This window comes from Rhyacophila brunnea, unplaced genomic scaffold (genome assembly GCF_057557595.1).
Source record: "Rhyacophila brunnea isolate RB1 unplaced genomic scaffold, BYU_Rbru_1.0 scaffold_6, whole genome shotgun sequence".
In the NCBI taxonomy this organism is placed as follows: Eukaryota; Metazoa; Arthropoda; class Insecta; order Trichoptera; family Rhyacophilidae; genus Rhyacophila; species Rhyacophila brunnea.
Window position 1 is genome coordinate 36360659 of NW_028233276.1, and position 17109 is coordinate 36377767.

The window sequence follows — 17109 nt, forward strand, 5'->3', positions numbered from 1 at the left end:
TTTTGAATTACCTGCTTGGAATCACTTTCATTTATTATGTATAAATGCATGCATGTATGATAGAATAGCCAATAAAGTATGTAAAATTAACTAGATATTTTTTAATCATTTACTAGTTAATTGCATTTATGCATTACCTTGCTACCCACTCTTTAAAATTGATGATTAGATGATAGATAATACTTGCATAGTTACATTTCTTAACTTCGTTACAGTCAGAATTTCCCAATACTTACCCACGCCTGAACATGTCATAAGATGTAACCAACTCCTTGCTTCAAGTATTCAGACTCTCGCCTTGTAATACTATCATCATAGTTACATCATCATGTTAAACCAATCCTTTTTGCCATCTTTGATTTGCTTGCACTATCCATCCGCTTATGTAATATTAATTACATATTATTATTATTCACTAACACATTTTGCTTGTTTATTATACTAAATATATCACATCTATTTATAAAAGCCTTGCAAGACATTTAACAGGTACGCAACCGTCGATAATTATTAATCATTAGGTACTAAATAATTAACCGAGCAACATCGCAACTTAAATACAATACATTAACTTGTATTTAATTAAATACAAGTCTTTCATAGATATTATTAATTTGCAAACATACTTTAAAAATATTGAGTAAAAGTAAATACTTAGGTACATAAATATACTAATAAAGTGATTTTATCCTCAATCCGTTCGTCTCTGCACAGTTTTTCTATCAACCGTCAGAGCTTTTACAAAATGATTATTCTTGCCTCGTTCATGAAACTTCGAAGGTGTGAGTATCTAGTTGTTGTAAAAACAGATCTGTAAAATACAAACAACCAAAACATGCGATGAGTCAGTCAGAAGACCCGACTTTTGGTCGTGCCTCTTTTGAGTGTGGAATTTTAAGGTTTCAATAATATGTTTAAATGTGTTGGAAATGTTGCGAAATTCACAGTTTACTACAATATGATTCATTAATAACTACGTAATAATATGTAATATTACAAATATATAAATAATACTAGTATTTATTATGTCACTTCTATATTACAAACATGATAATAAAATTAGCTCACCCAGTACTGTGGTAGATAAAGTTTGTTTAGTAAGTACAAGTAGTTACATAGTACAAATAAAAAATACTTGTTACATAGAACCTACTGTTGTTTATGATTAAGGTTATTACTTAAGCACCTAATTAGGATTAGACTTTAAAGTTTAAATTATACGACGAGATAAACTGAGAATATCCTGGGATTTTATTATGTCATCCATTGTTTTCTCGTGTCTAGTAAATGAGTCACATTTATTTTATTTATTGAAACTACTGGCCATGTAGACATTATATTATATTTAAAAATAAGAATATAACTAGATCCTTGTCATTGAATTAATATTCTATGACATTATTCGCTATTATTTATTTTGTTAATGTCTACGCAGTGGCGTGCTGACGAGCAGATTGGTGCATCCAAGTTAAAATTATCAATATTTTAATTATACTTTAGACAGCGTAATACATACTCAATGTCATAATAAGTTAACCCCGATAATATACTTAATTGTGTTTGATCCAGAGTAGGTAATGATTCAATTGGTTGGGCGAATGGTTAGCAACCCGTTTATAATTGGTAAAACCTCAATTATTTTGAGGCTTATACCTTACGCAATCAATGGTAATGTTTTTTATACTATGTAATTCATTATTTTAACTTTTATGTGATTGGATTGAATAAATCTTGCAGTAAGTAGTGAAAAAATAATGGAAAATCGGTCGCTCTCTGGGTAACAAGGTTTAAATCTCGAATGTGGAGAAATATAGGATAAACTTTTCAAATAATATGTTAGTATCAATAGTTACGTATAATAATATGTATCATATGACGTATGGTGTGACTGTAATAAAATAATAAACTAAGTTCTACTTCAAAACCTTTGTCCATGGCGACTGTTACATTTATATCTTTTTAATCCGTCCTGTGCTTACAAATAATTACTATCACTAGTTGAAACATACAAGTAATAGATAATAGAAAAAATGTTCCCTCGCACTCCAATGTGCTAAGTTAAGTGAACGAGCTAAACAACGACAGTTGTGCATAATAGGGCTCCGTGGACATTCGCACGCCTGACATAATATAAATGCATACATTTTGTATGGACGACACGACACTCGGGCGTTCAGATTATTCCATATATGGATGATATATTGTAAATACAAAACGACAGTGTCAATATTTATTTATACGCCGTTAGACGCCGGAGACGTTCACCACAGTTCTGCATGAAGGCCGTCATAAACACGTTTACAAATCTGCCTATAGAGCCCTTTTAACCAAGACCATTCAAGGGCTCTGTTGTTTTGTTATCTTTTGTATGCGTTTTTGAGAAGGTACTGCATATTAGTATAGATAGGTATACCATCATAAATCGTCAGGTGTTCGAATTTAGAACTAAACTCATTACATGATGTATGTAATGGCGTCTGCGTACCTTATTCCCACAATGGTTACCACTGTAACGTCATGTAATGTGCATATTTCAAATATCAGGTCACTTACCGTTGGGTCATTGGCATTGAAAGGGTAGAAAAATTGAACTTTAAAAAAAAAAAAATCTATTCCTGCGTAGTACTCTATTGTGTCTTAATAGGAATTTGGTAGTGAATTTGAGTTTTGTTTTGAATAGTTTATGAATGGTTTGTTCATTTTTTTCAATTTTACCTGTTAATTGTAAATTAAACGTTCACATTAATAGTAACAGAAAACGAATGAAAAAAATACCATTTCAACTTGATTAATTGTCTGTTTTCACACACTATCAATCATCCAATTACAATAATTTTACATTAACCCATAAGCCCAGCGTTAATTGTTTATTCATAGTTCGATACCGCTCGCAGTATAGAATATATTGGGTAGATTTTTTTATCAACGTGAATCCCAATACATTATGTATTACAGCATGGCAATTTAGTAATTGGCCGCAAAATCGTTTTAATTAATAAAATTGCGTATCGAATCGTTATAACGCCGATATTTTACAGATGCCACTCATGTAAAATGTTTTACAGTGTTGCCAGACGCGAGTGATTTATGCGCGCCAATTACTCGGTATTTAAATGATAAAAAAATATATATTTCTGAAAATTTCTTAACGCACTTTTACTGTTTTAACGTTTATCTCATTCGCTGCTGACTAGATAATGATTTTTTAAATTACCACCTTTAAAATGCACGTTAATTACATCGATCGGCCGCCTGTTCATTACGCGCCAGGTGCATCTTTAGCTTCCAAAGTATTAATTTATTAAGTTTTTTTAATTTATCAAGTTTATTTAATTTATCAAGTTTATTTAATTTATTAAGTTTATTTAATTTATTAAGTTTATTTAATTTATTAAGTTTATTTAATTTATTAAGTTTATTTAATTTATTAAGTTTATTTAATTTATTAAGTTTATTTAATTTATTAAGTTTATTTAATTTATTAAGTTTATTTAATTTATTAAGTTTATTTAATTTATTAAGTTTATTTAATTTATTAAGTTTATTTAATTTATTAAGTTTATTTTATTTATTAAGTTTATATAATTTATTAAGTTTATATAATTTATTAAGTTCATTTAATTTCTTAACGCACTTTTACTGTTAATAACACATAAGTATTAATAAAAAAATATCGCTACAAGTGGGCGTGTACTTTGATGCATGATTTGAGACAATATCGATGTGTTAATGCCCATATATTACATGTCCACTCTTTTTTTAGATCGAATTTATATTATTTTAACGTTTACCAAGTAATACGCGTTACCGATACCAGGTATCGATTCCCTTTCTTTCGACATAGTCACAGATAAGAAATATTAAATTGTTTTTTATTATTTATTTTCACCAACCCTAATTAACTACCCACCACCTGTCTCATCTTTTTAGCGTCTTTTTAACTGGCAGATTCAATAAAACCGTTGTAATATAATTCACTTAATAAGCCATACGAAATTTGGTATCTACTAGCTCAATCGTTACTTATTATAATATTGTCAAACAAATGTTGGGGAAATCACCGTATGCAGTCTGGTAACTTTGATTATTAAGCTATACGGCTACTTATGAAAGCTTTTTTTTATTTTGTATGATAGTAAATGGTGTCTATTGTGCATACTGTCAAAGGAAGGTGTTTGGTTACAGCGGTTTCCCTTTTGCAGTGAAATATCGATCGTGAAATACACTCCCCTTTCAAGGCATTACATTAGAATAATGAACTTTCGCAAACCATCGATTCATTAGGCTGATTAAAATACACCTGCCATTTCCCACGAGAACTGAAAAATTAATAGAATATTGTTCAGTAGCTACAAGCCTTTTCTAAACTTATGAATAGAGGCTGATTAAAGTGTCCATGCTACGGTAACACTATCACACCTAATTCTCGCTGTTAAATGCAAAAGTAACCCATTGCTGATTGGTAGCGACCATAAACAATAATACCTACAGTGTTGCATATACGCTAGACAGCTCTTATACCTACATATCTTTACCTTAAAACTAGACAGGTAAAGGCCTCATTCAGCGCTCATTTCTATATTACAGTATCGAATTATATAATAAGACAGGTTACTGCAGAGAGAATCTAGTCACGTTATGCATTAGTAGATAAGATAATAAAAAGTGGCTCTAAAGTTTCGTATTTTCATAAATTCATAACATCGATCGTTGACATTATAATATATATATATATATTTTTTTTTACATATTATGTTTATAAAGCCTTAACTTGGCCCGATTTGCTTGCCTTCTTTTAATCGGGGTAAGGACACTACGTTTCATTTCACTGTGACAGACTTTCCTATTTAAATTTATACAAATTAAGTGATATTTTACTTTACGCATTTAACAAGTAACATCCAGTATTCATAACCACCCAACAATGCATTTTGATTAACCCCAACTAGATATAAATGACACTGGGGAAAATTGCACCCCGTCAGCTCACCGCAAACAATATTACATATATAATAAATTTAATATTACAAAGTACAGTTTAAATGATTTTTATATTCGTCGATCTGCCCAGTCTAGTCTTTCTCGAGTATTTTTATAGCGCGCGGAGAATCCGGTTCTTTTTTCGATTAAAAATGTTACATTTTGACAGGTTGCGAAATCGGCTAATAAAATATTGCATATGATCAGTCTTTGCACAATACCGTGCGAAAATTCTTAAAACTTTCGTGGAGGCAAAATAAAACCACCTTTCCATTTTAAGATATAGACAATATTATATTCTATATCCACGTATTATATCTGTCTGGCTAATTTAAAGTTTAAACCATGTGTAAGTATTACAGCATCCAAAATGCCATTGATAAAATGCAATCTAGTGATTTTTTTTTATTTGATGATGTCATTTAATTTACAAAGTATTGTCTACGAATAATCTTATATCTGTAGGTACCTAATTAAATTATTTTCCTTTACACGAGATTTAATATATGGTCGTGGATCCCAGGTTCGAATCCTGGGTCTGGCAAATACACATTGTTTTTCAATTTGTGTATGAGTATGAGGACCTAATAGGTTGACATCAATTTCTCGTAAAAACAAAATCTGCTAATACAAACCTCTACTATATGGAGGCCCATATGGTGTTGCCTTGATCTGACCTTGATTAGGATCAGACATGGTCGAATAAAATATAATATGGCATTTTTTTTATTAAAAATACATTGAAAAGCCTCCTAAAGTTTGGCGTTACTTTTACTTGTAATTCTCCCAGTGATTGGATGCAGGTTTCGAACGTTTCGGTGTCCAATAGTTCAAACCCGAGACTGCTATTGAATCTTTCCACACTGAAGAAAACACTGAGGAATTTTATGGGTGACAAGTCACAAGTAGAGAATGACATACTATAGTATTTTGCACATCGATGATGCAAGAAGAAGAAATATTATTTCAATTTTGATTGAAATTTCAGTGTCTTAAAATACATTACATTTATTTACCCACGTGAGCATATTCTTTACTTGCCACAGTTTGTTTAGAAACAATTATTTTTCTCAGTCGACTATCTTGTTTGCATGGGGGTGTTCTGTGTTTAACGGATGTATGCGCAAACAGAACTTCCACATTGTATTCGATCGGCGAAGGGAATGTGTGAATTTTTCAACCCCCCACGTTTAAAAACAAGTTTGTTCAAACAACAGTATACTTTTATGCTACATTTCATTCAAACACAGCAACCATCTACGCTTCGACTGTGCATTAAAAATCACCAAACGCCGCATAAAATATTTATATATTCATCGTACGTCTTATAAATACTAAAAACTTATAATTTTCACATTAATAATATAGCATACTCATACAAAAATTTACATGTAATATATTTTTTTTTTTCAATTATTCATGTAGCCTGCTAAACCGTATTTAAAAAAAAATCCTAATTAGTTAATTATTCCATACAAGGTTATCGATCTTTTACAAAGTGACTGCGCTAAATTTTAATATGTTATCAGGGTATAGCATACCTTGATGTGGGACACGAAAAATGAATAATAATTTTAACCTCAGTTTTTTTTTTCACTGGGAACATTACAGAATTAATTTACTTAGTAAACCGTTTTCACTTCTTTCTCGTCTGTTGGATTTTCCCGTCGTATTTTATTAAACTTAATGTCTGGCACTCAATTACACGGTACAATCTGATCTGTCCGTATTAATAATATTTCACTGGTTGCGTCTCGATGTTTGTCTCTATGCACTCTGTGTACCTACTCTACCCAAATTCCATTCCATCCACCACGCCTTGATGACATTTGAAAATATTTCTGAGCACCTGATTCGTCTTAGACCATTAATAACAGTTTTTTTTATCGCCAATATGCGAATTAATATACCTAAACATTTCTTTTTTAATATTTTGTTTTATATCGCTAATTAATAATCGATCTCTGCATTTCAAAAAAAGAAGTTAATGACGTGTTCCTACCTACAGCTACACCATGCTCTCGTAATAACATTATTATCATTACTATTTATCTAGTTTAACAATGCTTACACTGTGCCTACATAATATGTTTCCTTAATACTTCGCATCAAGGCAATTTTACTTCAAACGTCTTTTCTTATTTGAAATTTATCGAATAATGGAATATCGCTAATATCACGTCGCCTGGAAGATAGTAGAATGCTCGTCTTCGTGTGATTTATCTATTTCATGTGATGTGCTCCTGTTCACAGGTATCGTGCTCGGGGCTGTTCGAGCTGCGGCTGAAGACCTTCACCAACGCCCTGGGGCGGGGGCGGGGCGGCGCTTGTTGCGCAGGCGGGCGCGCCCCCCAATCAACTCCCACCACCCCCTGCGCACTACCCTGCAGGACCAGGTTCCGGGTCTGCCTCAAGCACTACCAGGCGAACATAGACACGACGTCGCCCTGCACGTTCGGCGATGTCACCACCCCGGTGCTGGGCGACAACTCGATCGACCTGCAGGAGACTGGCGTAGAGGGTTTCATCAATCCGATACGGTTCCCCTTCGACTTCACCTGGCCGGTAGGTTATTGTTATCTCTTCAAACTTATTAACTCCTAATACATAAACACAATGGTGGTTTTTTTAATGAATTGTGAAAAGCTGGTCAACAATAATATAGTAATTAACAGATAAGAATTCGAACTAATGAGGTACCACCTATGCAAACAAAATAAAGTAATCGTAATTTAAAAAAAATATCTTTGATGTCCTCAAACTTCTATAACGTCTATAAGTATGATTGAAATTGTTCGTGTATAGCCATGCGACATCTTATAAAATAAAGGAAGCTTATTATGCTTTTGGCTAATTCGTGTGGCAAGCAAGAGGAGAGGAAACGGCAGATGGTTTTCACCAATATGTTTTTTGTTCCGGATATATCTGTGAGGTGTTCGTTACGTCAATATCGCCATCCCCCGCCCTTCGGGCTTAAATTTACCCCCTCGTCGCACCGAGTCCACAGCAGATGGCTCTCGTCTCGCTCTCTTGGATCCTTGCCTTACCGTTGCTGGCTTTGTTTTGGAAAAAAACATATCCAGCCACTGATGACTGCACTTCCTTCTTGTGACGTGAACTGCATCGGTGCACGATACGTCCAACCAGAAATTGTCAACAGTTGGTTATATTATCAGCTATGCAAGTACACACTAATAAATCAATGCAAGTTCACAGTGTATCAGATAATGATATGAAAATTTTAGGTACTTACCTACCATTTTACAAAATGTGTAGATCTATTATTAGACATACCATGATGTTTCAATAGGTACTCAATTAAATCATAATATTGCCTATTATGCAACTGTAAGGAAAGTCGCCTGTAAGAAAAAAAATAGAAATCAAAATTCGTCATATAATATCATTAGGTACCTGTGGGTCTATTCTATGCTTATCGACCGCTAAAGTGATAAAGTGAAAAATATTATCAAACTTAGGGTAGGTTTGTATCAAAATATTAGCACTTATTGTAACAATTACACGAAGCCGGTTTTTATTGTTGCAATAAGTGCTATATTTTAACAGCACCTATCTTGCTGCTGTTAAAATATCGCACTTATTGCAACAATAAAAACCGGCTTCGTGTAATTGTTACAATAAGTGCTAATATTTTGATACAAACCTACCCTAAGTTTGATACTATTTATCAATTTAGTGTTCGATAAGTATAGAATAGACCCACTGGACAGCATTATAATATGCCATTAGGTGTTCGATTCTGAGGTAAATGAACCTGACAAGATTGTATTTTTGTTCTTTTTTTTTTAATTTTTCTGAAATTTTCATATTTATTACTTACCAATGTGAATCTTTCTTCTGCGTGAGTAGACGATTTCCTAGTTAATAATATTTTTTTTCTATTTATTGGTACTTTACTTATTGGTCTAGTTTATTGGTACTTTAATAGACATTATTTAGTTTTACGTCTGTCGAGTGGCGACCTTCTTTTGCATCTTGGAATCATCAGCGCCGTTTCCTTGTTTTTTAGTGTGGCTTTAATCTTAAAATATATTGTCGTGTAAATAAATATATTTTACCCATTTTGTATTTAATAATATAAAATATTATTTTGAATTATATATATTTAGTCATTTATTATGTATAATTAACTAAATTACTCTGATCACCGGCTATTTGACACAGGTACCTACCTAGTTTTAAAAACGGATATCTTTTTTGCATCCATCCCGAAAGCGGCCGCATGGCAGCTGTCAGGCGGAACTGAACCTTCGGGCTTCACTCGCAACCTTTTTGTCAGGAAAAGGATTAACCTGTCAAATTGATTTGGCCATACGGTATAAATCCGCATACAACTGTTGCCCCGTGCATCCCTTGGAGCGACTTTCAGATGGCTTGCAAATCGTCTTCAATTTTGAAAGACTGACAGATGCATGTCTGTCACCAATTATTTGACTGGTGATTAGAAGTAGATAAAACAAAAATGCTTCACAAATTGTATACATACCTAACTGCTTTATTGTTAAACTAATATAATATTAGTACTTATTCATAATGTCTAAAGAAAGTCATATTTTGACAGTTCGTTTAAATAAAAATAATTTTTCTCATTGTCAGGTCTATGCAAACAGTACTAAAATCATTCGTGATCGCACAGTTCGATACTTTCACCATTTCGCATCGATTTTAGCGTAAACATTTCAATTCATGTTAAATATTTCTCACATAAAAATAATAATAAACTTTATCATGCCTGCAAAAAATGAACCAACCGGTACACGAATAAGATATTTGAATCCACGAAACACAATACCATACTCTACAAAAGGTTTAATGTGACTTAGAATCCAGCATGAAATTGTTTTAAATCACTTTCCCACGAAACATAACCTAAAATATCTTCACTGAAAAGTGAAGTGTTAGTGTATATAATAAATAAAAAATAGCAAATACGAAATCTTTTCGATCTATTTCGCCAGCGAACATTTCAATCCGTGGTGTCTACCGTACTGAATCAAAAGCCAAATTTTTAACATGGAAGCATTACAAACATATCGACCAGTTTTTATATTGTGAGCAACAGGTTTGCCTGTGCTCTCATTTTTTGTATTAGGTAGATGAGCGTTATTATTTAACAATGCACTCTGTTATACAATAATTAATTAGCTAATTGCAACGGCAAATGCGCATCAAAGGTGTTTAATAAACTACTAGGATTCTTATGCATTGTATTTCCTTCGGACGGAGAGCCCCTTGTACTAACATAAATTGCGCACCTTTTTCTCCACTTCATTGTATTTGTCTCAGGTAAGTGCATCATTATGATAATATCTCATTGTCTCAATTGTAATTTATCGGTGAAAAGTTCACTTTAGTCAGACGGCTGGATCGTTTGTAACACTATCATTGTTTATGTTATGAAAAACTTAATAGATATAGATTTAACAGTTAAATTCTTACTTTTGTAAACTCAATAATAATATACTTCCCAGGATAGTTTGTTTTTCCAGTCAATGGACCTATAGACATACATTAAATAACAGTGTTTTCCAATAGCCATACCTACTGCTAAAGTCATTATTTGAATACATTACTTACCTGTAAATTGCGTAACGCAAGTATGGTTGTATTATTTAATGATTGTAATGTTTATAAATATAAACTACGTATTAGTAGGTACATAGTTTTATGTCCCCCATGTCTGTGTTATGAACACACCTTTTTGAATGTCAGGTTATTGGACTGTCGCGTGCAGAGTTTGCCTGAATGCATATCAATTTTGTTTATGTGAATAACGATTATTTTGACATACTTTTATAATAATATAATATTATTTAGCCGTGTAAATAAGCCAAATATTTTCTTATACATACATAATAAATAGCACAGTGATTCCCCGGTCTTCGGATGATTTTCTTTTTTCAAGAATTTTCACGTGTTTTGTGAAATATAAATATTTACAATGAACGCTTAATATAACATTGCGAGTAATCAGAGCATTTACACACAAATACTTACACGCGATAATCACTATGCATATTGAGAATTTTACATTTTTTTTAATCCACGGTTTCACAAGTATGAACGCTCTCGGTAGTGTATCCATTTTTGAGACTGCATACTTTACTATGTAAACAACGAGAGATAAAACATGTTTGCCACTTGAAATTGTATCTTCCTACGATTATTATTCTCCTTGCCTTTTTATTTGCTCAATTTTCAATGCCCCCTCGGCAAACAATTCGGAGGCAGACCTAGGTATATCCGTTTTGAAATGGGAAGATTTTTTTCTTATACAATCTAATGATTGTACAGATGTTTCCTCGGGGGTGAATGGTAATTCAATACGTGTGGGACGATTCGCAAATAGGGATGACCGGACAGTAGCCCTACGTAAATATATTTCAATATCTCGCATAAGATAACGAGTATAAGATAAGTAGTAATATAATACTGTACCTACCTACACCCGAATTACATCACTAACTCATACTGCCCTGGTATTTCATCACATTTTATAGTAGATTTATACCTAATATAGATATTAATTTAGACTTCTAGATAGAATACCTTACTTTCATAAGTCGCCTAGTACCTATTTCATTTTTATAATATTTTATATCTATTAAATTAATTTTATTACCGTATCTAAACCAGCTAGACGAACAATAATAAAACCTACTTTAGTTTTGACAGGGAATATCCTAATTTTGTGTCCCATGATTCCTAGACATTGCAATTGCAATTTTTCATAGTTCGAGGGATAAGACAAAAATATCGGTGGGTTAGTTTACGAAATTCAGTTACTTATTATAAAGAAAAACGCTAGCTTGCATCAAACTTGTAATTAATTGTGATTTAAAAAAATTTACGTCCAAATATAGTATACATATCTGTGAAAAGAAATTGTCTAATTCAATAAATATGTAGTTGTCCATTTCAAATTCGCCTTTCTCAAAACATACAAAATTTTATAACGTGTGCATTAATAAATCCATCGATATACTTTTTTTGACAATGAAAATTGTTATTTCAGAATTATCACTTCAGAGTCGTCATTCTCGAACCATGCTACCTATAAAGAGATAACGACTTCGTCACAATATTCGTTTAGTTTCGGGCGTAGAAAAATGTTTACGTTTTTTTGCCGCGACCACGGTTGACACAAAAAGCCACTTTCACACGGTCTGATCGCGGTCCTCGGCATAACGGCGAATCTTGTCTCAATTGTCAGGCTTGCGTGCGTGCCTCGCTTTATCCCTAATTAAATTCATGCATTTGTTAAAAAAAAAAAAACTCAATTTGAACGACACGTATTTAAATCTAACAAATCTTATTCAAAGACCAGGTATATATTTAGCACTTACCTACTCTATTTCAGAGAAGTGACAGTTCATATCTGGGAGACATTACCATTTTCGCACATACGGCGTGTTAATCTCTCTCTACACATTGTAATATCCGATATGCTATGAATGTATAATTTAAATAATGGCCTGGTCAAAAGCTGTAATGACCTTAAATAATATACCACACCACTACATATCAGTGGCTAATTTTACCAGCGATCCCTTACTAAAATGAAACTACATATAACAATATCCTGTAGTCAACGTGAATATTATGCATAATGTAGTGCCTGAGTTGTACTTAATTTTTATTTTACTTAGACGTCGTTTGTCCGTTACAGCCTCCGACGTCGCGACGGCCAACACCGGAAGTGACGCCGCTAGCCTTCCGCTTGGCGCCGCGTCAAACGAGCTCATAGTCTCGCTCAAAATGTCACACGAAACTAACACAGTGCAGCTCTAAAAATAATTTATAGAACGCTGCTGCATATATTAAATTCGAGTGATACTCTATAGGTACATACTGCATTGTTCGCTTAATAAGTGGCATCTAAATACTACCAGAAGCGTACATAACTACGTGGCGATTGATTGTTATGATGTCGATTAACACAAACTTTCTTTAATGTAAGAATATAAACATAACATTAGTTAAGGGCAAGAATGATTAAGACTGCTTGAGCAATACTTAACCTTACGCCATCTAATTCAGCAAGTTTATGCAATTTAAAATTTGCACATTTTTCCGTTGTAGTATTGTGTATGGTAAATTCAATTGCTTTGCAGGTAGGTATGTTTCTACTGTGGTAGTATAAATAAAACAACGCCATAGATAATTTTCAAAAAAAATGAAACGCGTTGAAGTTATCAGGGCATTATAAGAATATGCAGATGCTTGTTTGAATATCGAAGACAATGGGAAGACGAATATATTAAGACGATTGTATTTAGGTTTTTCTCACCGTCAGCTGTCACTAAATCATTCCAAATTTGAACTTGCAACTTGCTCGCGTGTAGAACTTTTTAATTGATACGTGTAATTATAATGCCCGCCATTTGCTGTTTCAAAGACATCTTGACATTCTTGACTGCTTAATTGCATCGGATCGTTAGCTGAAGACAGGCCATGCCATCTGTCGGAATGCCCAACTTCTTCCGGTCATCTGCCTCCAGACTGGATTGTTTTCATTTCAAGAAAGAAACGAAAAGGCGGACCATTTCAGGTACATTCTTACGGCATGAATTGAAAATAATTAAATACCTGTTTCTGATGCTAGTTTTTCATAGGTACTGGAGTAAACCAATTAAATATACTATCGTAAATTAAGTGTATAATTTTCTGAATAGTCCCGATGTAACATACTTTCCGTTATCTATGTCGTCCCATGACATAAACGTTTCATTGTTATTACTACGAATTTTAATGACTAAATATTTAGGGTTTATATCCCAAGAGAGTACGTAACATAACAGTCTGTCATGTTTTCAACTCTCTAAGCTCTTTCATTTGTTTTTAAAATATGGCAATGTAGTAATAATAAACGTTCTTTTTTTTGCACGAAAATGTTAAATTCCATCGATCATGTCGTTAGCAGTGATGAACGGCTCTTACCCGGAACTGTCCTCAGAATTTACGACCTTTTGTTACAGTTTTATTGCCCCCTTTCCTCTCCCCTGCCTGCCTCGAAGACACTTAGCCAGTACGGATTCCTTTTTCAAACCATGAAAAGCTCCTGGTCATAAAATAATAAATAACACATTAAAAATTTCTTTGTCAAAGATCAGTAGCAGTTTGCTCAAGAATAATAGAGTGACGAAGGCATCGTGAAAATACTAAATGAAGAATCACAATGCTTATTACTCATAAAAAGTCAAAAATCTTGATGATTATATGACGTCGTAAATAAGTCAATATTCAATAAGCTCTGAATCTTTTTTTACCTTTATGGCGTCGATAATTCGTGAGTTTCTCACTTCCAAATTGACGTTTCGTTTCGGATTATTGATTTCCAGGTAGCTTACCTGAATAGCATTGTTTCTTTTTATGATGGGACACAATGCTGATCATTTGTGTCAATCAATTATAGTCGTCAAAATTTAAAAAAAAAAAAAACATTTCTTCTACAAGACATTTTTGTTTCCCAATCAGAGAAGTCGCCCAATGATTCTCTTTTAAAAAATAAGACCCAACGCGGAGTCACTTATTAAACGTTTTGTTTTTTTTTTACCGTCCATAAAGTTAAACATTAAATGTGAAATCTTGCGGAAAAATCTCACGTATATAATGCGCGATTATCTCATTTATCACGTAAAAGTCAGACGTCTTCCGAGCGCGTGTCGTGTTAATTTAACACAATCATATCCAACCATAATGATTTTATCAAGTCCGAACAGTAGCTAAAGGGTTCCTTAGTTCACCATTAAAAGTGCTGTAACATGGCGTGCATTTTATATTCTAATCCCACTTAGATTAACATCGTTACATTTCATTATGCATTAAGTATGTATGGAAATTATAATATTATTTACTACATACACACACAGTGGTAAAAATAAGCATCATTTACGTAGATATGTATATTCTTATCTACTTATTTGTACTTATTTAGAACCTAATTATTGCATTATAATATGTATAAGCAATTTAGTATGTATAATTAATTCACTACCATTGGAACATAATATGAAATACCTAGTTTCTTATTGATCATTATGCAAACTTGTTATACCAAATAAAAAATATTTTTGAAAAAAGAACTAAAATAACCATTGCATAAAAATACCAATCCTTTCCAGGTATTTTCGGCGTAGCTTTATAAATAAATACCTCTTCGATATTACACACATTATGTTCCCCTGATCCTTCTCTCGAGTTTAGACAGAGCGGTCGGCGTTTGCTTTCCCATATTATTATAAGATGTAGGTGCCTTTGTATGGTTTGAATGAAATTAATTAAATTTGTCAAAGCCGTATATCTCTCAGAAGGCGGGAATCGCTTATCTTCTCTCCGTGTCTGCCGGCCGTATTAGGGCATTTTCGCCAAAGTTTGTACATTGCGTTTTTGGCATGTCCCATGACTTTGATTGATTTTTTCATAGTTATTATATTATAAAATGTTGGAAAGTTATGTACTTTTAACATGCAAATTTATTAATTTACTCTATTCAATCAGTTAAATACAACTATCTGACCTGTATATATTTTTAATTGATTATTTAGATCGAAAGGTAGTGCGTTTTTACCATGTCCCACCCATAAATTCAAATAAACAAAGTCTGATTTCGTCATTAATTTTGAGTGTGTAAAATTAAATTCGTAGTGTTTTCAACAGCTTACATTATATATTTTTGGAAAATATATAGTTTTTTCGTAAATTTGTACCAATATTGAAAAAAAATCACGTTTAAAGTGTGTCCCAGGATATTTGAAAAAGTGGAACTCCACATTCCGTTACCACGATTTTAGCATGAAGGCGAAAAATTTTCACTATAAATATGTTTTTTTTTAATGTAGCAACATTTTTGTATAACACTGATCGCCATGTACACTTTAAATTGTTGGTGTGTGTCGGTATCGCTATCGGAACAGGTTGCTTTCTGGGTTGGTCATTTAAGAAGTTCCACTACTGTTACCACGATTTATAAGGTAAGAAAACACATATTTCTATTTCACATACTACACATATGGAGCTTATCTTTCATACTACAGATATAATAAAACATATCGCAGGTTTAACAATAAAACTAAGCTAAATTTTGGCTTCAAACACTTCTGAAACAGAATCCGTTACTTCCACTCCGAAACTATATTGGTGGTAACGTATATGTGGAATGTAAAAGTAACGAAATGGCATGCATAAAGTTGGGTTTACAGTGTGTGTTTAGTTCTTCATAGATTATAAAAAAAATTATTTTGTCTGTTCGTATGAAAAACAAAAATATTTTCATTAAAAAATATAAAAAATAACCTGACTATAATATAATAATATAATAAAGATTAAAAAAGTATGTGATATGTCTGAATACGCAAAAATAGCGCACATAAAAGTATGGAGATAAAAAAAAACAACAGAAGGAAAAGAAAAAACACCAGACTGAAATAATTGCGAGACAGGCACTGGCTCTGTCATACTCTTTCTGTTATACGCCACCAAAATTTTAAAACTTCTCCATACATTTTAGGCATAGAAATTTATAAAAATGTATGAAAAAGTATTTTTTTGTCACGTTTAACAGAAATGTGTACTCGATTAGATTTAATACCTAGAACTGTAGGTATTCACGAAATGTCAGAAAAGTACGTCTTGATTACAATCAACCTGTATAGCTACATTTTATGTTGATGAATACAATTAAATTTCAAGACAACATAAAGTCGAACTTGGTTATTACGAGGAAGATGGGACCGACTGAATTTGCTTGTTATAAGCGTTACTCGTTATATCAGAGAATAGGTATTTTTAAATGAGCATGTCACATTACACAAAAAGCCGAAAATAAAAAATTTGGAAACCATCGTAAAAATCCCCGAAACGAGCATGGCATTCATAAACTACAAAAGAAGTTGTTTATTGTAATTAACGCTGGTAGGTACCTACGGACTTCACAAACCTTGGATTTTTCAACCATATGCGTGGATACTTTTTTATTATTGTCGGTGAAACACCAATAAGGTAGGTACTTAGACACTTTACTAGTGTCATAAACGTAATCCGACCCCGGCGGCATCCTGTCCAATCGGATTTTATTGCTTAGGGTCGAAATGTTTTAAAACGGTCGAC

The 17109-nt window shown here is 32.8% G+C and overlaps 1 protein-coding gene across 1 annotated transcript in view; it reads left to right on the plus strand.

The window, feature by feature from the left end:
* LOC147065618 (uncharacterized) overlaps window positions 1-17109 on the plus strand; it is a 68352-nt gene that overhangs the window by 13675 nt on the left and 37568 nt on the right. Inside the window, exon 2 of the mRNA XM_085956534.1 lies at window positions 7234-7545. Coding sequence (XP_085812660.1) covers window positions 7234-7545 — 312 coding nt within the window. The remainder of the gene's footprint in view (window positions 1-7233; window positions 7546-17109) is intronic.